Below are 27,584 nucleotides of genomic sequence, written 5' to 3' on the forward strand. Positions count from 1 at the left end.
GTTGTGGGAAGGATCTGATTAATTTCACATTACTTAGTAATGGCATATTGCTCATGTGACATATACACAGTTGTAGGTCACGAGCTCCTGACCACACCAGTAAATTTAACCATAACCAAAACCACAAACTTAATTTTTACCAAAATTACTCACCATTTTCTTAACTGAAAAATATACTTAACCTTAACCTGAAATAAAAAGAGAAACTTACTGTTTGGGCTTATTTGGGTTAACACTCATTTGAAGCTTATTTGAGACTTGTGGTAAATTTCAATGTTGTTTTCACCTCATTTGAACAGAAACAGCATGATTAATATTGCAGTGAAAGAAAACAGGCTATTCCTTGACTGAATTTGCATATATTTTCTATGATCTCAGGCAGCTGATACAGCCTATGCTAAATCTAAAGATGAGTCGTGAAACAGACTGTAAACTCCAAGCCAAAGTGTAGAGCACATTTACTGTCTCTGGTTTGTACTGTGACAGAATAATGGCAAAATGAAACGCTGTTAAAGCATAACATGGTGTGCATGTAGGGACTGCACTAATCATTTATTTTTAGATATACACCAAACAACAGAATATCCCTCACATAGAGAAATACAGTACAGAGTGGGAAAAAGCAAAAGAACAAATCCATTTTCATTCCAATAATGTTGTGATCCATGAAGTAGCTTTTGATCAGTGCATAGCTCAAGTGTCTTGACAAAGATCCACCCTCGGCTGTGACGCTTCTACTTTTATTTTCTTTCCAGTTTTCTTGTGTTCTTTTGTGGCTTTACACCAGTCCTAGCTGGAGGAGTGTGCTTTATTTCTGATTGAGAGCTGCTCTGAGCATATCTGCCTATATAAAATTCCTGTTTTGGAATTTGTGCCAGCTTCTCCCTGAGCTTCCACAACCACAGTGTGCTGATCTGAGTGCAGCATAATCCAAGCTGAAGGGAGACTGGAGGGCTTTGTGTGTGTATAGATGTGTGTTGAATTTTTACCAATAGATCAGACACAGGCACACACTGCTTTCTTTAGTGGATCCTGTTTTCTCTCTGTCAGGGTCAAATTTATTATTTTGTTTCAGTGCTTTTTGAGTTTAACCTCCAGTTTTATTCTCACTGTTTCTTACAGCTGTTTGGCTCATCTGATTTGCTCTCCTCTCAGGCACAGTAGTATTACAGTATATGTAAGAAATTGTTTAAACCTGGTTTATAGAGCAATGGTAATTTTGTGCACTCAGGGATATGCAAGATAAAAAAGTAAATGGGCTGTGCTGCAGTGTGCATCTTTGCTCTTGGATATGGAGTAAATTGTGCATCTTCAAGCAGACAGTAAAATAAGGCTAAATGAATTCTCTAACACTGGCTTTTTAGAGTGGTGACAATAAACTGGCTCTGAATCATTTCTGCAGGGTTCACAGTTCAGATGATGTTTGTGTATTTATAGCCGAATTGAGCTGGGTATAACATCCCTTTAATATGGTTTCATAATATGCTTTAGTGTTTAACTTGCTTGCTTCTCTTGCAGAGGTAGAGGTAGAGGTGATTGTATTGACAAAAATAAAATAATTTTGCTTTACAGTCTTTTGGTAGAAATGTTTGCTCCTTGTGTAGACATGCCTGCTGAGTAGGTAATTTATTTTCATATATTTTCCTCATATTAATCACGAGAAGGGGAATGTGACCAGTGGTTCTCCTGAGCTTCTTAAAGAGCCCATGGCATGCTCATTTCCACCCATTTAATTTTTAATTTTGGGTATGTCTAGATTAGCTTTGCACCCATCATAACTCCATATAGCCTGTAATATTTCAGAAAAATAAAACACAATATCACATGGAGATCCTCCTCCTTAAAATGAGAGGATAGTTTGTGAATGCGCACAACTCCTGTTGATGGACAAAAAGCCAGAACAATGCATGAACCAAAAATCTACAGCTACATTTTTGAAAATGACAATACCTCAAATCTTACCTGTCATGTTCAAGCCAGAATATGAAAGTGGACAGCACAATGAAATGGCATGAATTAATTTGAACTTCTCCTTCACAGATAGGTAAACAACAGTTTAAACAACACTCTAAACAAAGCAGGCAATTGAGAAACCCCCTAACTGGCATAATGCAGACATAGTAACTTCTCCAGCCTTACAACAATTCTCTAACGAAATGACACATTAACAGGCAACTTGTAGTTTCTTTAAACTTACTATTATGTCCTACTGAGTAGTGGAAACTTCAAGGTTGATAAATCCAGCCAGTGATCACTGCACCTTCCCCCACAACTCCCTTGCATTACAAAGTAATTCCAACAAGTAGCGTAGCACCAACAATAACATCATGGATCATTAGAATCCTCTTGTTAACCTGCAACACATCACATGCGGCAGACACACTGGCCTCAAGCAGTCAAAACAAATGGATATTGTGCTCCAGGGAAATTTAGCTTAGATCAGCTGATCATTCACCGCCCCAGGGTGCTTCTCTGTGTGGCTGCTTATAGGTTTCCATCCTCTTCATTCACGCCATGTAGACCCGGTCAAGGTCCCTGTACATGAACATTCACAGACATGCAGCAACCTCAGGCCCTGTATTTTTCTCCACATCCTCTGGTCACAGTGCAGCAACAAAAGGTAAAATATATTCACAAAACCACGCACAGTCAAAAAGTCCTCCTTGGCACCGGTGGATGTCGGGCAATCTCACATGAATGTACACAGCCAGGAGATTATGACCATTCAAGAAAATCTGTGAACTCTTGCATAAGATTTTACATAGTCATGAGACTTGTATAAACTGAGATGCTGTTGCATAGAAGTACAGCAACATAGGTACACTTCATTTTTTGAGCTTTCAGTCACGTTTAAGATGATAATTCACCGTTGTAACACTGTGCATAAGTCAGAAAACAAGGAAAAGCTTGCCATGGGCAGTTTAAATTTATGGAACATAATACCTTGTTAAATCTGTAGTAGCTGCTGCTGACCCAGATAGACTTCATTCACTGCACTTTTTAAAATATTTTTCTGTTACCTTTTAGTGATGTGAGGATGTTTTTGTGGTACTAACTATAGAACTTACTCATCCAATATTCACTAGTCTCTGATATTGTGTGTGAAATGTCTCTAAATATTGTGCATAACACTTGAGTGAGGATGGAAACTCTTATCCACCTTTAAAAGAGATCAGTTCATCACTTGTTCACACCAGCTGGACTCCTCTTAAAGGTGCTGTTGAATTGAACAGCCTATTTCAATCAGCTGATGCGCAGTATGGCCTCTAAATGCTAAGCTTAAAAGGCTACTCCAGCAATTTAGTACTGCATTTCCATAATGTCGGCAGACTCACATGATACAGATTAAAAACAAAGTGGTCTAAATCAGTGCAGCACAGGCAAGCCATCTTGACTTTTAGGACTTGATTTTTGTAAAGCACAGTCAAATTTACCCTCAGAACACTTGTATGACAATTTCTCTTCTTTCCCCCACTGTTCAGCATTTGATACCAGTTTTAATATTAGTGTCAAAAGGCACCCAGCTAGTGACTTATCAAACACATTTGACTTTTGATATTGGAAATGGGGTGGTGTCAGACATATGCCCACCCATTACAATACATTATGGGTGGGTTTGTTAGAGGGTACCGTATGACACTCGTGGTCACATGAGAAACACTGAAGATCTTAGTTTATGTTTTCTTTATGTAACAGTCAGTTTAATCTGTCATATAATAATCCATAATCATCTGCCAAAAAATACCACTGTAGTGTCCAATGTATAGTAAAAGCAAAATTCATGTTTTACTCTAATAACATTTTGAATGATTAATTCAGTCTACATTTTCATGTCTTATATAAAAATGATTGCTAATAATATGATAAATAAGTAGTTGCTTGCTTCATCTTCATATTGCAACATAAACATGATCAACATAGAAATAGCAGTGTTGTGTGGCTCTGCTACTGATTGATTGAAATTATGAGGATTAAAATAACACTTGTTGATGGTTGCAGAAACATGTCTGCCTATATTGTAATTAAAGCTACAATATGTAACTTAAAGTAGAAGTAGCATGAAACTCCAAAATCAATCCACTATGCTCCACCCAGCATTCCCTCTCCCTGCTCCACTATGCTCTACTACGATCTGCTACGGATATTTCTCCTTATGAAATTACAATAAATGAGAATCCAACAAAACTTACTGATCAATAATTGAAAATCTTTGATGGGTTAGAAAGGTCAGTCCTGCTCAATATCAAGCCTGTCTTAAAAAAAAGCTAATATCTCTGCTGTGCTGCTAGTGCTGTTCAATGAGTCTGGGTCACATGAGGCTTTGACAGCACCTCTCCACATTGAGACGAGTTTTGGAGCAGATTTCTACAGCAAAAATATTTGAAAAAAGTTACATACTGTAGCTTCAAATTGCTCTATGTGTTACTTTTGCCACATCTGTTAACAGGAAACTGAGGTGTACTCTCTTGTCCCAGCTATCTGGTGTTTTGGGTGGAGACACTGGAAGAGGACAAAAAGGTCCTTTTGAGGTCTTGAGGGAGATATCAACAGAAAGAGAACTTTTAATTGATGCCTAATTGTTTTTTTTTGAGAGTGTGAACTGTTTTCAGTATCTCCAACTCGCATATTGATCTGCAGTAGAAACTGTACAATAATTAATCAAGATGTGGACACGAGTGTGATGGTTTCTGTGGTTATTTTGCAACAGCCATTTGCTTGTTTCACACAATGCATCCATTGGTCCTGAGAATGGTCAGCCTTTTCAAACACTGGATCTTACTGCTTCGTAATGCAACTGAGTAGTTTTCTTTTAAATTTTAACATTAAGTCTTAAGCCCCAGCTGATAAATAGCCCTATTTTTTTACACCTAGAAAAGCTCCTATCAGGGCCTTAGAGGACATTATGTAAATGTGTTCACAGGCAGAGTAAATCCCACTGTGTACTGAACTTTATGTGTAAAATTGGTGGACTGTGTCCATCTTCATTCTACAGTAAATCCAGGTGGCACCTTAGAGCCCTGAAGAGTATGGTCGCCCGCTAATGAATCAAACTGTCAAGCTGAACATCTACCACTAGTTGCTAAATAAGTGGCAAATAGCCGATGCCCAGTACCTGTACTGTTGCTGCTGCTCATACTAGCTGTGGATCAAATAGGATACATTTGTAGGAACCATCTGACTCTGACCTCCTCGCCTTTCTCCCTCTGACATTTCAAGCTCAGCTCTTTTCTTTTGTATACTGCTGTGCTCTGAAACAGATTTCCTTGCTGTATCTCCTCTCCTCTGGTCTCGCTTTTTTCTCCTCTCCTCTGGTCTCCTCTCCTTTGGTCTCCCTTCTTTTTTTCTCTGACAGCAATCAGAGTGACAGCCTTTCAAACAGCCAAGCCTCCAGATGCAAAACAAAAATAGCTTTGGTTTTCCTCAGAAGTCCGGAGACAGGCTGTGATGGCAGTGACTGATGCATTAAGTCTTTGACAAATAAGAATCTGAAACTGTTTTGAAGCCTGTTGTTTATCTTGAATACCATCTGTATGAAAGTCTCCCAGATAAATGATGTGTTTAATTATCAACTGGAAAAGGTTTGAGTTCTGTTTTACTTCTGCTTTGATGTTCATTCTGCAGTTGTCATTCAGAGACACAGAAATAAAGCCTGGGTGACCTTCACTAATGCGTTGCATTGAATTAACATTTAGCTCAGTCAGTAAAGCATAGGACTGTTGCACCAGCGCTTCTGGGGTGTAATCCTTTGTGAGTCAGTTTAGTCCCAGTTGGGGGTTTTTTTGTTCTTGCTGAACTCCTCAAAACATATGTATCCGCTCACCTTTACAGTTTTCAACGCTGCTTACATGCGTTTCCTGAAATCTTGCTGCAGTTTGATAGAACTACAGACACTTCCGACTGACACGTCTCTAGTTGGACCTCTCAGACATTTAACACTAAATGGAACACAACCTGAAATTATCCTTTATATGAACTCATCTTCCATCAGCCTTTACTGTCATAAAATACACATTGGACACAACAACAGCAAGAACATACTGATAACTGAAATATATATATATATAAAACTTGTTAATGATTCAGTAGCTGTGAGCTTCTGTCTTCAAAAGCTGCAAACCTTTGTCGCTTAATAATAAAGACATGCTTACATAAGGTTGACTGAACCATCAAAAACATCAAGATATACACATGAGTCTGTCTTTTTTTGGCCTTTCACCTGTTTCTCTCTTACTGTATGCATGAAAATATTCAGTCTAAAAAATAAATGGCTTACAACTAGCTCACTAAAGCCAAGACTCTGCTAGATAATGAATCATTTTTTTCACAGTTAGCACAGTGTTTGGGCACACATGCAAACATCAAACACTTTTCCTCAAGCTATTTATTTACGTGTTTGTGAAATGTTATAGTTTTTGTTTCTACGGTATAATCAGTGAAAACACCATTACATGATGTACCAATTTCAATGCTCTATATTGATCACATTTATTCTGTTCATAGTAGCATGTTCCTCAACCACAACACCACAACAATTACATTCTTTAACATACAGTTATCACTGTAGACAGTCATACAAGGGATAGAAAGGACAGAAGACAACAGAGCAGAGAGACTGTGATAGGATAAAAAATGTAAATATTCAGTTCAGAATTCTTTATTTGTTCTCAAGGCGCCATTTAAGGCAAGCGCCTAGCAAACACAAATACATACAAACAAGTCATTCAATCACATAAAACTGTCAAAAAGTACAAACACTATGTTAGACTAAGTTCAAATACACAAGGGTTAATGGCAGTTGCCAGTCTGTAGCTGGCAAACAACATTCACAAAGGCACATTGTCAGTGTGAACGGTACATTACAGTAAACAACTGCAAGACTAAACGTCTGTTAGACATCTGTTGAAGTTAGTCAGCAGTGGGTTGCACCGTTGGACAATAGTAGCTTCACTGTATGACCTTGTTTAAAAGCCCCAGCTGAGACACATTTGTGAAAATCCTCAGATGTACAGTAGCATCTCCTCTATCTCGCCGTTTTCTTGCACTGTTACTGTGGCGACGGGTGAAGATAGCCCATCACTGGGATTTTACTTTGAGTGTTTACAGAGAGGTTTTAATATTCAAATGCAATACAAGGTCACTGGACCTTGAGTTTTCAGTAACAAGCTTCAATAAGCACAACGATTAATTCTAGTTTTCAAGGAGCAGTTTCTTTAATGCAAAGTCAGCTTCAATTATTGCTCAGTGTTTCTCACTTTATTATTACCAAATAAGCATAGCAAGTTATTTTTTTTCCTGTTAATGGATAATTGTAATTATATTTCCTTTTGATTTTTGTTTTGTCAGGTAATATCAGGAACACAGAACGGCTGAGCTACGACAAGCAGCAGACCTACAAGATTATGGTGACGGCCTTTGACTGTGGTCAGAAGAGAGCCAGAGAAGATGTGACTGTGCATATTGATGTCAAGCCTGTCTGCAAGCCTGGATGGCAAGGTGAGAGCTCAAGAAAGAGCCACCGAAGTATTTGCAAAATACCTTAATTTTCCTATATAACAGAAATGCACTTATTTCTATGGTAGGAGAAGGTACACTTTTTGTGCTTACTGAGGGCGATTCAGTGTGGTTTTTGATTATATGCTTGCCCTCAAGGGAATTCTATCTCATTTTAGAAAGAATGTCTCTCCAGTAAATCAGAAAACCTGACAAAAACCTCTGGACAGAAAGTTGGCTGGAGTGAGTGTGTGTGTGTGTTTCTCCTTTAACATGCCAACGGCTTGGCATTCAAGCCAGTCCGTCTCCCCTGCTGCTTCACCTGTCAGCGCTGACAGCATCTCAGAAGTCAGGTTCACACAGGAATGAAAGAGGAAGACAGGGAAAGATAAGAGGGGAGAGGGAACAAGGGGAGAGATAAAAAAGGAGACTGAATGAACCAGCAACTCAAGGGAGGAAGGAGCGAAACAAAGTTATAGTGAAGGAAAGAGGTGATGGTTATTCTTACAGTGGACATAAATTGCCTGACCAGGATAAATCTTATTGTGTAAAGTCCCAGTCTGCTGCAAAGCTATGATTAGTAGAGCTGCTTTTAAGCCAATGACAGTCTCATTAGTATTATATATGCAGTTTTACTACCAAGGGCATTGCCCTTTACTGTCTTATATTTGAATGATGTCCAATTCTTGCTTCTTGTTTGAGAATATTGACCATAAACAAATAAAGTTTTTGCTGAAGATAAGTGCAGAGGGTTTGAAAAACAGTTTTCAGTCTTGACTCTTGCTTGCAGTTCTCAAGCTGTAGGTACAAACATTTTCTTCTCAGGGGGCACAGCTTTAGCTTCTTTGTACCATACGATGCGAAACATGATGTTAAGAGAGTCAGCAAAGCTCAGGTGACAGCTGAGAGCAGATCATTTAATAGGAAAAAATGAGCCTTAACAGAGATGATGTGGATGCATTTGTGCAAAGAGAGTGCACACTGAAAATGACATGAATGCTGGTTGTTTAGGCTTTATGGACACTCACTGAGGGAAGTGTCAGTGCACATCACAGACAGATGGTAGAGCAGAGAGAAATAATACAGTGTTGGGAAAAGTGGACTGAAATGTCATACTTCTGTATGTAAATGTAATGTAGAGGTACTGATCTATATAACATAAAATAATTGACAACAAAATAAAGGCTGGATCTGGAAAGCTCTTGCTATTGATTTTAGTAAAAATGTACAGTCGTTTTGAGATTCAAATGTATCATGGTATATACAGGTGATATCAACTCACTACATTTGACTAACATGATTCTTTGCGATTTGGTTCATATAGTAAAAAGCGGCCATACGTAATCCTCTTGTAAAACCATTAACTCACAGTAGCTCAAAGCCGTGAATAAAACATACTTTAATGCAATGATGCAATACAAACTTCATATTCTTTGTACATACAACCTCATTTATCATCTGTATTTAAAGGTCAGCAGTGATTCTGCTGCTCCTTTTTGAAGAGGACTCTCTGATAAAAATTGAGGCTAAACAGGCCTTGCTCCACCTTACCTCTCATTCCTCCTTGCCTCCTTAATCACAGTCCACCTCTCTCTTTGTGAATGTTTGTCTCAGGAGACTTGATATCATTTTCTGTAGCCTTGGCAAGAGCTGCCAGGTGTCCACCTACACACGCATTTATGCACACAGACATATGCACACACAATCATGCTTGTGAATCCTTCTCACCTCCAGATTCAGGGATTCTTGCACACACTGAGGATAAATATAACACCAGACAGCAGGACTGACAGTTACAACAAGGGGAGACCCCCCTCCCCCGTTTTTAAATCAGGCCTGTCATGTTATAGGACCATTTCAGTCTCCTTTTCACTTAACACAGAGCAAGATTTCACTGAGAAAATTACCATTTTGCTGTCCTGTGTGGTTGGCTGTCATCCTGTCAAGATACACATGCACATTTAAAAGGTGTTATTCCCCATAGTTCTGTAGACTGCTTTAATAACAGTAAATGTAGAAAAAAAGACAACAAGATTAGGCCTATAGTGAACAGAACTCATGTACAGTAAATGATGTTACAGAGACAGGTAGAGTCAAACTACAGTATCTCTCCATGAGTCATAGTAAAAATGGTCAAAACATGGCCAACATGTTACTGACGCTTCAATATCTCACTGTGAAATTGGTGAATGTACTAGTCTTGCAACAGATGATACACTGACATTACTAAATAAATTACTTGCTATACACAAACTACTATGCCAATTCTGATCCTTAAAGGTTGGAACAAGCGTGTAGACTATGAGCCAGGAACTGGGAGCAAGCAGCTGTTTCCCAAGATGCACTTGGAAACCTGTGGGGGACCCCTGTCTGGCGTGAGAGCAATGGTAGAGCTGCAGACCAATCACATTGGGAAGGGCTGTGACCGTGAAACGTACTCTGAAAAATCTCTGCAAAAACTCTGTGGTAAGTAGAGAGAGACCAAACCAGAGTGAGAAACGAGATGAGTAGAAGTGAGGATTGAGAGAACAAGAAAGAAGACATGAAATTAAATGCCTTGTTGAAATAGTGAAGCAGTGTTTAAGAGCAGAGGGCTATGAGTGAACAAAAGGTAGAAATTATGTTGAGGGAGAAGGACATTTTTCATTCAAAGAAGAAATCACCTCTTATCTTCTGCAGTATACAAATATGCCCATTTCTAGAGTGTCATTTTAATTTGTGAGACTATTTTGGACTTAATTCGAAAACATCTTATCTAAGAGTGACATGAGTGCAGCACATGCTCCTTATTAATCCCTGGCTTTGCATTGTAATACACAGTACATGTAAATGACAGATTCAATCTTGTTATTTGTTCCTAACAAGGCGAATATTCCTCTTAACAACCCACTGTTAGATTGTTTAGAGGAAAAAATGAAAGCCCATGTTTTGTGCACAATGACCATCATTTTGCATTGTGACACTTACTTAGGCGTCATGATTACTGAAATAATACAACATGGGGGATTTAGTTCAGCTGAGTAACTTGTTAATTGTACTCTCTTGTAAATAATTGATTTGCTTTGAAAATATGCTCCCATTTTTCTTTTTATGATATAAATGGATCTCTAGGGATCATGCATCTTATTTTGAATTTCAAATACTAGCACGTACTAAGTACTTGTTGGTAGTAGAAATATAAATAGAACATTTCAAATAAGAAGATTCATACAGAAACATGGCTATATGACATTGTTGCCACAAATGGTTTAGTAATATCACATTACAAGAAATACATGAACCATACGTACAGTAGATATGCACTGATTCATAGAGTCAGGGTGCTGGCACAACATTAGGGCATGAACTCACATATGCTGACACACTGCTATCCAGAAAGATGACACAGAAACAAGATAGTGATCCTGGAGAAGCAGCTGCTGTCCAAGGTTTGTTCTTTGTGGAGTCGTCTTGACAGTGCTGCATCTTCTGACTGGCACATCCAGGTGCGGCATCAGGCAGCACCGACCTCCTTCCTGCTCCCAGCACGTCCACAAACTGGACAATGTCTCTGCTCACTGACAGCGGGCGAGACAGCGACCTCATCTACAGATTTGATGGGCGTCAGGCAGCCAATGTTCCAGATCACGTGGTTCCCCAAAACCTGACGGATCAGTTTACCATAGCAACCTGGATGAAACACGGACCCAGTCCAGGACTCAGAGCTGAGAAAGAAACCTTACTGTGCAACTCTGACAAGACCGGTGAGGAAATTATTTCACATCTGTTCAATGCTGAGATGCATAGTCCCATGTGGAACAAAAATTTTTTTGGATTTAACCTTTAATTTTTCTACATTTTAACATTAATCTGCACTTACAGTACTTTAGGAAAATTAAATGGCTCATCCTTAGGCCCCTTTTTATTTAAACATTTCATAGTTTCTACTGTACTACAAAACCTGCCATGAAAATTACATGACCTTCAAAAAAATAATAAGCTGGTAATGCATTTACCATTGTGGGCTTCAAGATAATTGAAGCCCACAATGGTAAATGCATTTTGAAATCTTAAACTTTTTTCCCACAGCATGTCTGAAGTTGTGTAATTAAGCAAGCCATCTGCACATTGCATGCTCTCACAATGGTCTCACAGATGGCCTATTGGTTTAGGAAATGTGTAGTCTGATCTTTTACAGTAGTTCATGTCTGATGAACACTTTTTTGATTTGTGGTGTTTTGTCTGAAAGACATGCATGGTATGATGGACTCAGTCAAACAGTGACTACCATGATAATAATCAGTGTCAACATGTCAGTACTTGCCACATTTTTCCTAATCACAACAGTTATTGTTACACTTATTCCACTCAGGTAAATGTTATTTTGAGCATTTGACCTAAGTAACATGTGTTACAATTTCTGCGATTTTAACAGCAGAATTGAGTCTACAAGTACTAAAAACACCACAAACATCATCTATCAAAGGGATCCAGTATCTCATCACTGTGGAGTTACATGGTATTTGGAATAGAATCTAATGAGAATACGAAGCTGACATCACGCAGTGTTGCCTAATCTTGCAGATTGCATAATCTTTTTGATTCATACACTGTATAATACAGACTTTTGTTGAATTGTGTGTGTGTGTGTCTGTGATGTTCCTGTTTCAGAGATGAACCGCCACCATTACTCCCTCTATGTTCACAACTGCCGCCTGGTGTTCCTGCTCAGAAGAGATTTCACTCAGGTCGACACTTTCAGACCTGCTGAGTTCCACTGGAAACTGGAGCAGGTGAGGAATGTGTGTGAGAGAGAGAGAGAGAGTGTGAGCTGGGCCACGTCCTATTTGAGTGCAAGCACAGATTCAGGGTGATTTTCTACATCTGGTGAAGGGCCGTCATTATTTTTGTAGTGAAAGGAAAGGCTCTCCATTCTAATTAGCAGAGGCCCTCCATCACTTTCGACTGCTTACTGTGGAAGATTAGAGGGTAGAACACACCGTTATCTGACACACACACTCACACATACACACAAGTAGAGACATAGAGTGGAAAGTCTGTTTAGCTACGGGTAATAGCTGACCCAGCAGCAGATCTCTATTATCTGTCATGCTTCTGTAGAGTGTTGAACTAATTTTCAGTGAAGATTACTGTTTCAGTCCCGCAGAAGGCCTTTGAGAGGAAAAAGTTGCACCACATACAGTAAACTTGCTTCAGCAAGAGAGATGCATATAATAAAATGGTTTTCTCCCTGGATGTTGCACAGTCATTCTCTGCCTGAAAATATCCTACAGATGTAGACAACACTGCTGTAAATTGTCTCCTCATTATTAGAAGACATGATTCATAGCAGGCATGTAAAGATGCACATTGAAAGTTTTGCTCCACAAAGTGACATCTGCTTTTGCCATCTCCCCTAAAGATGTTACAATGCAGATTGAGACCAGTGATCATGGAGCTTGTTGCTTTGTTGGTATTGCTCAAGGACATGTCAGCAAAGTAAATGCCTGAATGAGAACCATCTGGCTGAAGGGTGTCTGGGTACTCGGCCTCATCGGGCAGTCACTGAGCAGAGAAAATGCCACAGTAAAAAAGAAAATAAAATCCATGGAGCTGACATGAATCTGAATATAAGCCAATGAACTCCTGCAGAGGAATCTCTCCAGCTCACTAATAATGCATGGTAAATGTTCTGTAAATCTAATCTAAACCTTTACTCCTGGGATACAGCATATATCCACCTTGTAGTGAAATGATTAGGAATTGCTTCAGGCTTCTTAGGAGTTTTTGCTCACTAAGCAGATTATGAGAGATTTGTATTTAGGTTTTGCTGTGTGTGAGAGCATCTATTAGCATGTACGCTGACTTTAGTGACTAATTTAATTTTGGAGTTTGATCTGCAGCTTGGCATGCAGAATTAGATACAAGACCTGTGTTTCTTGTGTAAGGAGGTGTAAACTCAAACAACAGGGTGTGTTTTCTTGACACTGTCTCTGCTGCTGCTGCTGCTGGTCTGTACCTTGCAGTCACAGAGTTGTTTGTTGCAGGTCACAGGTACAACAAAATGTTTTTCCCTCCTATTTTCCTGTGTAGCTTCCAACCAGGTAGCTGTTTGTTCTAGGTCAAAGGGAGATTGAAAAGTTCTTTTCTCAGTCTAGTGTTCTTACGGGGGTCAGCCAAGCAGCTGATTGCTGAGTTTTCTTAGCCAACAACCTCAAGACACAGCTCTATTCCAGTCTGGCTGATTCTCATTCCCTCTCAGTCCCTCATTATCTCTGTCTTATTCTCTCCCATTATCTTCCACACACACACAAATATAAAGTAGTACAGACATAGCTGAGATCCCATTTGCTCTTATAGTTGGATACTGGAGAAGACCATGGAGGAAGCACGCGGTGCAGTCAAAGAGAATTTGTTAGGAGTTGCTCACCAGTATAAATCACTTGTGTAGAAACTGTCATTAAATATAAATAGAAACTGGTCTGAAATAGTGGAGGTTAATGAGAGAAATGACATCATCAGCATGTCTGTGATTCTCATATACTGCTTATCACAGTCATTTCTGAAATAAGTCTTTGACAAATGTCTGACCATGCAAATAACCACTAGTTGTTCATGCAGCTTGAAAGAGCAGTACACCAGTGAAATTGACTTGGAGAATGTTAGCGTGATCTTTTTTATAGTTGAGAAAACATATTTTGCAGCTAGACCACATTACTGCCAAAGGCTCCTGCCAAAGGGAAATCTGGGGTCTCAAGGTGTTTAATGGTTGATTTAGACCTTTGTTATTGTTAAATCATCATGCAAAATGGTGATTCTATAAAGAAACTACTGCTCTCGAAATCTGAATAAACCTGACATTTGTAACTACAAAACAGTCATTTCAGTTGGTGTAAATATAAATCCATATGGTATAAACTCACATCAGTGGGATTTAAAAACATACTGTAGCACAAAAACTATGATACTGATACCCGCATGTTAAGTGTGGTGTAATGTTTCACTTCCAAGTCCAAACACCCAAAGTGGTAAAATGCCAGCTGACCTGTGATTTTTGATTCAGATCTATTGAAACAGTGCAGTGATACAGCCCATTTGCACAAATTTCTATTTTCCTCACCACTTCTGTTATACAGGATGATATTTAATACTTTCTTGTTCAGTAATAGCTAAGCATAGTGTGAACTAATGGTAGTAGATGCTCCATTACCTGCTGCTGAATAATGAGGACATGCTTAAAGAGTAGTTGAGGCTGTTGAGAAAAGAATTAGGTGGATAGCAGGGAAAAAGGAGAAGAGGTGACACATAGCTACTTCTTGCTGTCCTTGTTTCTCCAGCACTTAGAAAGGACACTCAATGCCTTGCACAGCTACTCCAGTTAGCTGTATTGATTCGGCAATTTTCACCCCGAGAGGGGAGGGGTGGGGTGTGGGGGTGAGAGGAACTTAGCAAAGAGAGGAAGAGAGTTTTCCATGTTGATCGAAACACTCTGAAGGAATGTCACATCTGGCTGAAGCCTTTATACTCCATCTACAAACACTAATTTATTTGTGAGTGTATATTTGAAACACAACACAACACATGCACACACAATATCCTCCCTGCCTCCTTCTAAGACTTGTTACAGTCATGGACCACATGGATCACTCCATTTTATTCTTATTATTCCCCTCTCCATAAGTCAAGAGTTCCTTATACAAATATCCTGGAAGCCAGAGTTGATAGGCACATGTCAGATGTGCAAACAAAGTCATAAAGCAGAAGAGGAGAAAACAGGCAAAGTCTCAAAAATGTAAGGACGTGGAGGAAGAAAAAGGTAATTTTTCCCCGACCATTCCTACAGTTCACATTTGAATGCTTAGTAAGGAAAAGTGTGTGATGTGGCATTGATGTAAACCCTTACAAACATGGTGTTATTTACTCACAGCAGGCTCCTTAGAAATAGAACAGGAAAAATCGAAGTGTGACAAATTCACAGTATTTTTCTCAGCTGAAGCCTGAGATTTAAAAAAAGATTAAAAGAGTCAGTGATTTATTTACAACTGTTTCACATCAGTCCAAGATAACTGTACAATTGATGGGGCAACGTGGGGAGATCGCATGACGTGAATCACAGATAACCTTTCCAGTTTCACTGCTCAACAGGTGCAGCCCCCCTGTTGTTTATCGTTTATGTCTGAGTTTGACTGAATGAATGGTACATAATTGTTCTTGCTGTTCGCTTGTCTTTACAGCATCTACAATTACCTGCCTTATCTGCCATGCTCGTTGTGTCACGGCTTGTTCTCTGTCTCGTGTTGATTAGAAGCCTCTCTTTGTTTCTCAGGAGATTAATTGGATGGTGTTAGTGGCGGTGTGAGTGTGTGTTACATCCCTGCATGTGTCTATTCAGAGAGCAATCTAGTTCCATTTGAAACGCAAAAGACCAACTGATAAATCCTTTAGTAAAGTTATTTGCAATTTATATCGATGTTTCAAATGTTTGTAGTGCAGTTAGCCTTATAGCAATGTACACTAGAGTGGGCGTTTAAAGGTTAGGACGGGTCAGAAAAGTGAAGACCTTGTAATAGTCAACATTTACAAAAAAAAAAAAAAATCTCCTTGTGATGTAAAGCACGTCTTGTTATATGAAAGACTCGCACAAACCCATGTTTTATTTTCCAGTCAACATCAGGCACTGCTGTGTTTACTTTTCAGTGTTAATATTATTTGAAATGAATCAATTTAATTTTGCAAAGCATCCTGTTGCAAGGACTCTGAGTGCAGCACGCATTAGTATAGAAGAACACAAGCTGGCAATGAAAGATGATTTTTTTTTTTGCTTTTGTGCAAGAGCTAAGTAGCAAAAGAGAGCAAGTGAAAATACTGAGCTTTGCCTGTAGCATATACTTTTTCAGTGTGTGTTTATTTCATTTCTTGTTTATATTTTTCAAATGACCTAATTTGAGAGTTTGGCTGTACTTTGTTTCCTTTAGGTGCTTCCTGTGTTACTCCTGTGTAGAATCTCACCTCATGTAAATGTCTTTGCAGTTTGCATGTGTGCTGAGAACAAAAGTGTGAGGACTAGCGTTAGTGATTATATGTGTGTACTCTATGTGTCTGTAATGCCACAGTCTGCAACTTTTAGATCACACAGCATCATCCTGGTTCCCTCAAGAAAAAACCAGTGGGATTTTTCCATAGGCTTTGGATTATTGCAGAAAGTTAGACTGGTGACAAACAGCAATTTATGACACCTACATGTTTTGTTCAGCCAAATTATCTTCACAGGTGAACACCACTTTTATGACTTATGAAGCCCAAATACGATCGCCAGAAGTAAAAAGCTATTGTTAGGCTCTAAACAAACTACACCACAGTCCCATGACTTCAGCATCACCATCACAGCTTCCAACTTGTAATTTGATTTAAAGTGCTCACCTCTTCTATAAAATCCTTTCCTCTTAGCGTGATCTGATCTAACTACTGATCATGGCTGTGTCAGTTAATTAGAATAGTTTTCAAGAGTGCAAATTTAAACATAACAAGGCCATAAAGTCGGGCTAATGAGTAGATGAGTCTCTGTGTTCAGGGTGATGATGTTTAATGTCCCCAGCGGTCTGTGTATTCTCATTTAGCCACTTGTAAGCAACCACCTTTTTAAGACACATAAAAGCATACATGAGTGGAGTATTTACTGACATCTTTTATGTCATAGCAACAAATGTAAAAGTGTATTGACCTTGTGTTAAACCACAGACCTTATTTCAGGTGTCTAACTAAAAACCCATTCAAAAAAGTCACTGACTTCAGGGTGAGGGAACCAGCCTCACTACTACAGCACACTATAACTTCTAGATAAGCATTCAGTCAGCATGACAGAATGTTAGCTATGACAGTTTGTTTTTTATGGCTCTCTATTATCTATTTTCTCGCATCGCTCCATCTACATGCATCTCTCCAGCTCATTCTCATTGCTTGTTCCTCCTCCTCCTTGCTGTTTTAAGGCTTTTTATGCTGACCCTAAAGGTATAACTTAAATTATTCACTGATATTATATTGCTGCATTAACCATTAAGAGCTGGTGAGAATACAGAAGAGCCAGACAAAAAGATTTCAGCAATCCTGCACAATTTCAAAGCAGACCTTTAATATGTTTTATTTAATATTAGGCTTCACATTTTTCTTTCTTTGGCTTTTTCAGTTGTGTCACTAGAAAAACCACTAATAGGATCTGCACACTGTCCAAGAAATACTGAAAAGCCTAAACAGCCTCTTCAAAGCCTTTACTGCCCACTCATCGCTTAAAAATCTGGACTGTATGCATGGTCAACTGACCTAACCATCTCATCTCATGATCATATATCACGCTCATTATCAACCATAGATATATACACTACATACATCTATAAGTTAATTTAAAAAATACAACCTCATACAGCTACATACAGTAGCAGATACTTTAACTTTGTCCAAACATCCACTTTCCTGTTTGGTTTGTGCACAGGCAGGACTGAAATTGATTCATCTGCAGTGTTTGTGTCATATGCTGACAGTTCGTTAGCTACCGAACAAAGAGCTGAGATCAGGGTGCAGTCATTTTTCAGTCTGCTGCTCTTGTAGACGGGATCTCTAGTTCCACTACGAGTTAACTACAGTCAGCTAAGGTTATCCATTTTGAATTACCACAGTCACTACAGTGAGATCTACTAGATTTAAGCCACTGTATTTGTAGCCAAACAAAACAAGAATGTATACAGGTAAATACAACGTGTACCTCCAAAAATGGTGGCCTGTCCCAACATTCAACAAAACGTAACATTCCTTCACATTCTTTATTCCATACAAAGTAAAACATTGCATCAACAATTTAAACAAAATACAACACTTAGGCTCAGTTGTATCACTGACATCATCACTGACAGTCAGAAACTTCTGAAACTAGACCTTGATGCAAGTTTTAAATAGCTTTACATAAAGTTTGCTTTTCAACTAGCATAAAACTTGGAAATCTTTTTATTTTTTCATTGGGACATTTCATACACTCATGTGTCTTATATGGTCTGTACGACATGTATTGCATGTTGCATTTAGCTTCATGTCACTATGGTAGTTACACCCAGAGTGGGTTAATATCTTAACAAATATGGTTAACAAATATGCTCATGTATTGAATTAAGATGCATTATCCAGCGATGCTGAACTACAATAAATGTATGTTCTCAGATTCTTAGTTACTGGATCAATAAGTCCTAGTAAAACACTGTTAAAACACAAGGTAGAAAACAAGGTAATCCAGTTTTTATCAAAACAAGCTGCACTCCGAGTTTTACCCACATATACACACTCATTGGACAAGTAGCATTGTGTCTCTCTGCAGCTGGCTGTGAGACCAGTGTGCAGGGACCGTCTAAAAAGTGCTAGACTGAAAAGAGAGAGCCTACAACAAAAATATCAAATAACCTAAATAACTCTTGTATAGAAATTTTGAGGGAAAAATATTCAGTAACTTCACTCTTGTAGTGTAGTGTCACCACGATCACTTAACACATCAAAAAAATAGTAATAGAATTGACGAGTTTAAACATAAATATAAAGGTATGTGTCAATCAAGATATATGTAAGAACAGGCTCAATGATTAATTAGATGGAACATTGTGAGTGTGGTGTAAGAATGTTAACACTTTGTAATAATTCTTTAGTATATTACTTGTGTGGTGTAGAAAATAATTATCTATGTAGAGATACTGCTTGCAAACCAATGATGGTAAGATGATGTCATGGGGTAGGACTGGATAAGTCTGACTTCTTCCTGGACTGTATTTTATATAGCGCTTTCTCACAGTGTGTTGCACTGGCCAAAGCGCTTTACAGAGATGATACACCATTCACCCACAACATTCACACACTGATGACGACAAGCTGCCATGCACCGGCGCTAGTCAAGCCACCAGGAGCAATTCGGGGTTCAGTGTCTTGCTCAGGGACACTTAGGCATGCGGGGAGACCGGGAGTCGAACCACCAACTTGCTGGTCAGGAGACAACTGCCCTACCTCATGAGCCACAGCCACCTACTCCATTCAAGCATGTACTAGGTATAAGCAAATTGATATTGGATTAGCATTTGTTGGATATGTGTAAAATTATGTGTTGTTATATCAACTGTCTTTACATGCTTGAAAGAATAAATCAAATCAAATCAAAGGTCTCCTATTTGTTATACTACAACACTGAATTTGAAAGGACACCAACAGTGACAAACAGCTTTTGCATAATTTGGGTGAATTTTATAGGTAAAATTTGTCACCAACTTCATTCCTATTTGGTGTCATTAGTGTCACCGAAACAGAGGCAAGCCAGCAGGCTGCTATCAAACTATTAAATTCATTTTAACTGCACTGGTTTGGTTTTGGTCTTGACTCGATCTCAGTTTAGGTGGTCTTGACTACAACACTACTGAGCACCACTGTATACAAAGTCTCCTTCCATTCTCCAGTGCATCAGAATAAACTAGACCCTATTAAAGGGCTTCTCAGCACAATGTCCTCATTATTCTGTTTATGTCTGCAGATTTACAGTAAAATGCCTCATTACTATCTGTGAATAAGGGGTTAACATTATGTCTGGTTTGGGACTCTCCTCTTCTTGTTAGTAATTGGTCTGATGCAGAGCAGGCACTGTCTGAATCTTTTTGTCCTTTGGGTGACAACCTAAATTCAGTGCCCAGGCTGTATAAGTATTTTCTAGGCCCAAGATCATGCTTTTCTTGTGCCTGCATGTAAAATGGAATAGTCGCTTCCAAGCACACTGTGGCAGATTTCCACAAGATAGACAGGCTTATCTCTGCTGTTTTATTCGCAGCAATAAAACACTGCTATTGCACAGTAATATACTCAACAAACAGAGTCTGGCTCTCTCTGTTTGTGTCTGCAAGCCAAATGATCAGGAAGTGTTTGGATACCTATTACACAGTCCTTCATCCTGTCCAACACAGTTCCAATAAACAAGGAAGCAATCTGTCTTTGAGAATACCTTATGGAGGAGATTGCATATTCCTCTGTTGGCAGGATAGAGATTCTCCAAATGCTGTACAAATGCAGATTTCCAAGTGGAGCTGGGAGTTAACATGTTAATATTAGGGTCAGAAAAACAGGCACCTCACAGAATTATGTGGGAAGAGAGCAATGTAGTAAGATATGGGAGAAATGTGGGTGAAAAATATGTCTAATAATGACATCCATTCATCCCCTATCAGCTGCTTATTTGTGGTTTTGCCACAGGAGCAGTAGGTTTGGTCCAAACGTTCCTCTACCTCGCAACATTTCCCAGCTCCTCCTGGGGGACCTCATCCTTTAGAAATTGTAGGATCAGTAAAACACATCTCCTGGCTGTCTTCCTAATTTGAAAACAGAACACTCATACAGCTGTTTTTAATCATTCCTGTTGATTAGATGTCTGCTTGGGTTAATGGTGATTGGAGCTATGTTGAGAATTGCATGGTGTCACCAAAATAATTTACTACATACAACAGGTATTTTTTCACAGGGGAAATTTTGAAATGTCAAAGGTGCACTGGTGTAGAAAATCACATTAAAGGTGCATTAACTAGGATTTTACACATTGTCTGATAAATCAAGTGAAAATGAGACAGGATGTAGTTTCTATAGAAGATAGATACTGTATCTATTGATACATATGTAGATATTTATTTCTTTCATTGCTATTATATTGGTGCCCTACAGGTACACACAGAACATGGCGTGCAGTGGGCCTGATCCTGACATTGCACATGCTGACTCCCTGTCATGGCTTACAGGACACTTGAATAGAACAGAGCCACCATAATAAAATGTAGAACACATCCTCAGTCCAACTAATAGTGTGCATGACTTCAAATGGGCTCTGTGAGTCTGCAACATGTTTAGGAGCCAGGATTTGAAATACTCGCCTGCTCGTCCTCTTTAGGTCCAGTCCCTGTGTGTCTCTCAGCATCCTCTGTTTTTGCTGTTTTCATCTTGTCCAACTGAAGTGTTTAATTTTTGTCTACGTTCAGAGAAGCCATATGTTATTCACCTGCTGAAATAACGTGATTCATGTCAGCAGCTGTTTATTCTGTCAAGAGTAGTTTGTAGTTACTGTAGATGAACTTCTGCCCCATTAGAGCACAAATCATTGCTGTAGCTTTTTGAGTGGTAAAAGTAAGCTGTTTACACACTTCTCTCTAGGCAAGCCTTGTTTACATGTTAGTGTTCCAAAGGTCCCTCTTAGAGATTTATATAGTTTAAAATATATCTAGCTGGGGCATGGGCTGTCTCCCTCTCTCTATATAGTGGGACTGCTCTGGTGACTTCTTTGATACCAGCTCATTACGGTATTCACTGTCTTGTTACGTTGCTGCAGAGGAGATATGCGTTCCTGCTCCCGCTGACTTATGTGCCTTCAGACACATTCAAGCAATATATATATATATACAAACATATGCCTAAGCAGCAGAAGAGTGCAGCTGATGGAATCTACTAATGATCTGTGTGTGTGTGTGTGTGTGTGTGTGTGTGTGTGTAGGCAGTCGGCAATATATACAAACATGGTGCTGGACTAGATTCAGAGTGCTACAGCAACTTTTCCTTATTGGAGTAATGACATATGTGCACATAAATGACTGCACTGCCAGTCATTCAATAAAGTTAATTTATAACAGATGGCTTATGATCTTGGCAACAGAGTTGTTGTATTTACACATGTTAATGTTTATTAAATTAAGAGACACAGATATACTGTATGTCTCCGTATACAACTTGAGTGATCCCTTTTGCTATTCAAGCCACAAAGTCTGATCAACCAGTGAAAATGAAAACTCATGTTAAGGATTTTCCACACATGCTGTCACTGTGTGTACATCTTTAAACAAGTACACAGACATAAAGAACATTATATGTTCATGGCTGTTTCTACCACTCAGTCTAGCACCCACTCCTTCAATTATTACAGACAGAAGAAGAATAGGAAAGCACAAGAAAAGAGATTAAGGGAGAAACAATCAGCTTCACTGCGTGGGAGAAATGATGTAACCCAGTTTGTTACTGTCATATTTCCATACCGCCTGAACTCTGTTTTTGCTATTTCTCGCAGTGTGGCTCTATGGATGCCTCCTTAGGTCCATACTGAAGTTCTGTATCTCAACACTTATTAAATGGATTTTCATAAAATTTTGTACACACATTCCTGTCCAGGTAAAAATGATTACTTGCTCATTTAATACTTCCCATCAGCCTCAGCTGCACTTTGTGTTCACTGTTAGTGTAATGTAACACGCTACACTAAGATGACTGTACTTGCTAAACATCTGCATGTGTATATTGTCACTGTGATAGTTAGCATGTTATAGTTAGCATTTAGCTCTACAGCCTCACAAAGCTGCATAAAAGGGGTGCAAAACTCTTATCAGGTCATGCTTTTATAAAGTCCACATACTTGCTGCTTTGGGAATATTAAGTGCAGTATAAAGGGAGAGCGTCTCCTACACAAACACTTTGCACTCTCCTCCACAGGCACTCAGCCAGCCAGCGGCTAAATGAAAGTGGCAATGCATTCTGCCTGTCTAGTCAAGTACGCATACAAAGTCTGAAAGTGAGCTGATGAAACTAAAACACACTGTCAATGTTAATAACACACATCTGGCAACCTGGGATATTTCGTCTGTTGTGCTATATATAGTACATGAAGCTAAAACAAAGCAAGTTGTGCTTTAACTTTTATAATATGTTTTTTGTCTGTTTGTGTGTTTGTGAACTGTCAGGTGGTTCATTTCTCTCTGTTATAAGGAAACAAATGCATAAAAACCACAGTAACCAGGCATAGTTATTTGAGTATCTGCTGAGATGTGATTTGTGCGGAAGGGGTGTCTGGGATAGCCCATGGGAATTTCTGTCTCTTCCCACTCGTAAGGGTGAGACTCTATTCTCTAAATCAAACATCCCTGGAGCTTTGATTTCTTCAACACAGGTCTCAACCCCATTAGTTCACATCACGGCTTGAATAAACTCTCAGTATGTGTGTGTCTGTGTGTGTGGCCACAGAGCCTTAAAAAGAAATCGAACAAAATGAAAATCTATCTGAATGTTGAACTCCTTCCTGCTTTTTTCTGTGCATCTCAAATCTCCAGAATTCCTCCTCTTGCGTGCAAATAACTTGTTTACTCTTAATTCAGTTGAATCTTTCATAGCAGACGTTACAGAAAAAACAGATGTTGTTGCTTTAACAGGCATAAGAGCATCATGAGAAAATCTTTTAAGACCTCAGCAAGTTGCTAAAGCCTTTGAAACTATATTTACCTACCTGAAAATATCACATTTAAAGTGGTTTCAGTTGAGGACATTTTTCATATCTCACTGAGATATGAAAGGACAGGCCTTGCCTTACAGATGTGATGTTGTTTACAGGACTCCATGTAATGTTGTCTGTGTATTTCCTTTTCACAGAATACAGTATAACATTTCAAATGTAATACTTCACTGCTGTCTTATGTTCATTTATTTTCTACAAATTACCTGGAAGAACTGCAAGCATCACCACATGCAGAGTACAGTACATCCTGGTTAGGTCAGCAGTTAGTCAGAGGGCAAATTTTGTGTAGGCATACAGCAGATAGCTATTGAGGAAAATTTAACTGAGTATTTAGCAGCTTGAAGTGCCAGAAATTTCCCACATGAGTTGGTAGAGACCTGAAACACAGACAAGACTCAATCCCAAATCATCCCTTCCCCCTTACACTTTGCCCTACCCCTCCTTTTATTTGCTGTTGAAAATCACAAACCGATAAAGACCAAGAGATATCACCACAGCAGAAGACTGCATTGTATGATTCATAATTTACAACAACAACTCGTTGCATCTGTTTAGTTAACCATCATCAGTAAGTAAATATCGATGATGCACAGAGCACTTGAAGGGTTGTCCCATTTCATAGAGGAAGATGTGAACCACCACTCCTTGTAATTTCATTTTGAGGATTAAAACATAGGAAATGGAACTGGGCCTGTCTGTTCATTCATTAGATGTGCAGAAATCCATATCATAGGTGTATCAATAGGCTGCTTTTTGTTAACAATTTTGCTATGATGTATCAGTGGGTTCACAGCTTGGTTTCATTGCATCTATGTGACCCCAGAAATGAGTTATTGCAGTTTTAACTGTGACGTGACCAACACAAGCATCTTGAATTGTTTGATAAAAGTTGAAAATCTCTTTAGCCTCTTCCTACAAACAGTAACATGATGCAGCATAATGCACATAACCCCATAGGAAAATGATAAAGGGCATTTTCACTGATGTGTGACATTTTATTGGCAAAGCAATGAATCAGTTAATTGAGAAAATTATCTGTAGGTTAGTCACTGATGGAAATAATTGATAGATGAAGTCAGCAAAGTAGCAAATGTTTAAAGATGCTGCGAGTATAAGGGGCAACAGACTGTGGGGAGAGAGGCAGAGGCAAAGAGAGAGAGCAGGAAGAATCAAGGAAACCTGCAGTTGTTGATAAAAGTTGTGAGGCACTCAGGTCCTCCACAGCCGTGTTTGTCACTCATCATGCGCCTTTAATGAACACCTCATTAGACAGAAACCTCATTAGCTATGTGATGGCAGAGAGCAAATGATCCCAAGATGAGGAGAGGAATTTGTTTTCATCTCCTTTATTGAAGGCAAAAAGGTGGGGAACATTCACACATGTCTTCAGTTTCAGCTGTAGTAAACATCATCGTGTCCATAATACCAGCCCTATAAACATTGTCCTCCACAGAGAAATGCTCCTCACCTAAATAAGGCCTCGATGAACAAAGATGTAGTTGCCAGAATAATATAGATTTTTAAAGCTGTCCTATTTTTGTGTATGTGCAGACCTGAAATATTTTCTTATTTGAATGCGTAATAAAAGCTGAAAGTACTGTAGCTTCTCAGGGTGATTAACTTTCTCTTTCCTTTTCAGATCTGCGACAAGGAATGGCACTATTATGTGATCAATGTGGAATTTCCTGCAGTGACACTATTTGTGGATGGTGTGACCTATGAACCCTACCTGGTGACAGATGACTGGCCAATCCACACCTCAAAGATTGATACACAGCTAACTGTAGGAGCCTGCTGGCAAGGTCAGTGTATGCATTTGGATCTAAAAGTATACAGCAGCTTTAGTGTAATGCAGAAATAGGTTCAAGGTGTTAGAAAAGCTGGAATCAGACAGAATTGGATCATTGACTGTAAAAATGATGGACAGGCTAAGAGCTCTCTGAGATGGCGCACAAAGCCCCCTGGTGGCTGGTTGTAGTATAGGTCATAAATCCTGTCTCCTCCATGTTAGAAGATGGGACATGAGCCAAACTAAAAACTCAAAGTACAAATCAAATACATTTTTCCTAGAGGTCACTTCTGTGGTTTTTGGTAGATATTATCATGTTGGTGTGTATAGAAGTGGTCATTTTTCTGGTAAGTTTGGTTTTTAAAAAGGTGTGTATTTCAGTTGACTGGCAGTAAAGTGCTGTCACTCCACTTCTGGTCACTATTGTGCAGAATCTGATTGCAAAAAAACAATTGTCAGCCGCCATGTTCATGATATTTTGGCCTTTTTTTTTTTTTGCATAGTGGAGGAAAGTGGTGACGCCATGTCCATTGTATACATTGTCAGTGGGTTAGATGCAGGTTGGTGTACATTGTGTTGTTGGGCTTGTTTACAGCTATACTAACCTGATAGTTGTTTTATATGCAATGGGTTTTTTTAGCTTGAGGTTAGAGCATTTGTTTAGTTGCTGTACATAAAATCAGGAACTTTCATATACAGTTGGCATGTGGCAATACTGTATATTGACAGTTACAGCTGCTTTGTGCTTCTAATATAGTCAAAAAAAGAGGGGGATATATCTTTTGGATGAATATTGTTCACCGGTTTTGATGGCTCATGGTGGGTTTTATTAACACACCTTATTTTGGTTTTTACAATTTATTTGTCAGCTATGTATATGTATACTCATGGAATTTAAAAACGCACCACTCACAATACAGGTGGTGCCTTTTTAGATTCCATGAGAATATGTACAACTAAACACAATCAAAGTGATCATCTAGTTTTGCCTGAGGACCTAATTTGGTCCTTTATTTGTTTTTAAATGTGTTTTTTCCATTCTCAGAGTTAGTTTTATTTAAATATGGAACAGCACAGTGCTTTTCATATAGTTTTGCTGAATAAACTAAACCACTAAAAAAAGCACAGTAAAGCAAGAAACTCTGCAATATTAACACAACATAGGAAATAATAATTACTTGGCAGAGAAGCACAATTGGAATTTTCTTCAAAGTAGAACAAGTAAAGGAGCCTCAAGAGGACATATGATCTGTCCACAGGTTGCAGGTGCACTGGTCAAAAACATGGTGCTTTGAATTAAAATGCCAAGAGGAACAACTTGACACGATGACAACATGTGGTAAACACAGAGAAATTGCATCCGCAAAGAGGTACAGCAGTCAAATGATGTTGAAGAATCAAATTTGAAGCACAAACAGAGAGAGAGCAAACAGTGTTAAGATAAATAAGGAGAATAAGATCTGTGCCCTGAGGCTGTGAGTAGTTCTTTGAAATGGAGAGGCGCAAAGCAAGTGGGTATCAAACAGGATATTCTGTGTGTTGGTTCCAGCGGCTGGGAGCGCAAGCATGTAGGGATCACACTGGAATGAATAAGCACTACTCAGCTGCCATGTTTATGAGTTGAATAATTATACAAAAGGGCTTTACAGGAGGGCAGAAACAGACAGCGGTGGTGCGTTCTGCAGCTCACACTCCTAACGCTCACTAGCCTCATCCACAGCTTCAATCCTGACAGCATTTTAGTCGCCGTTTAAATTCCTTTTCATCCTGTGCCTGATTGCAGTTTTCATTTTGTCGTCATCACTTTCTTCCTTGCTTCATACAGTCCTCTCTTTCTGCCTCTTTCCATGAAACTCTGATTGTGAGAAAAAGCCCTGAAGGAAGGATTAGCTAGAGTGAATGGAGGACAACTTTGCCAGCTATTACATCCCAATGAAGCCGCTTTAAGCTCCACTAAGCTGCAACTGATAACTTTGCAGGCCATTAGTGAGCGAGATTGCC

At 39.0% G+C, this 27,584-nt stretch overlaps 1 protein-coding gene across 1 annotated transcript in view; it reads left to right on the forward strand.

Moving 5' to 3' along the window:
- clstn2a (calsyntenin 2a) overlaps positions 1-27,584 on the forward strand; it is a 148,130-nt gene that overhangs the window by 108,792 nt on the left and 11,754 nt on the right. The window contains exons 6-10 of the mRNA XM_020616221.1: positions 7,345-7,494; positions 9,772-9,957; positions 10,977-11,234; positions 12,142-12,263; positions 25,434-25,596. Of these exons, the coding sequence (XP_020471877.1) occupies positions 7,345-7,494; positions 9,772-9,957; positions 10,977-11,234; positions 12,142-12,263; positions 25,434-25,596 (879 nt within the window). The remainder of the gene's footprint in view (positions 1-7,344; positions 7,495-9,771; positions 9,958-10,976; positions 11,235-12,141; positions 12,264-25,433; positions 25,597-27,584) is intronic.

This window comes from Monopterus albus, unplaced genomic scaffold, assembly GCF_001952655.1.
Source record: "Monopterus albus unplaced genomic scaffold, M_albus_1.0 scaffold172.1, whole genome shotgun sequence".
NCBI lineage: Eukaryota > Metazoa > Chordata > Actinopteri > Synbranchiformes > Synbranchidae > Monopterus > Monopterus albus.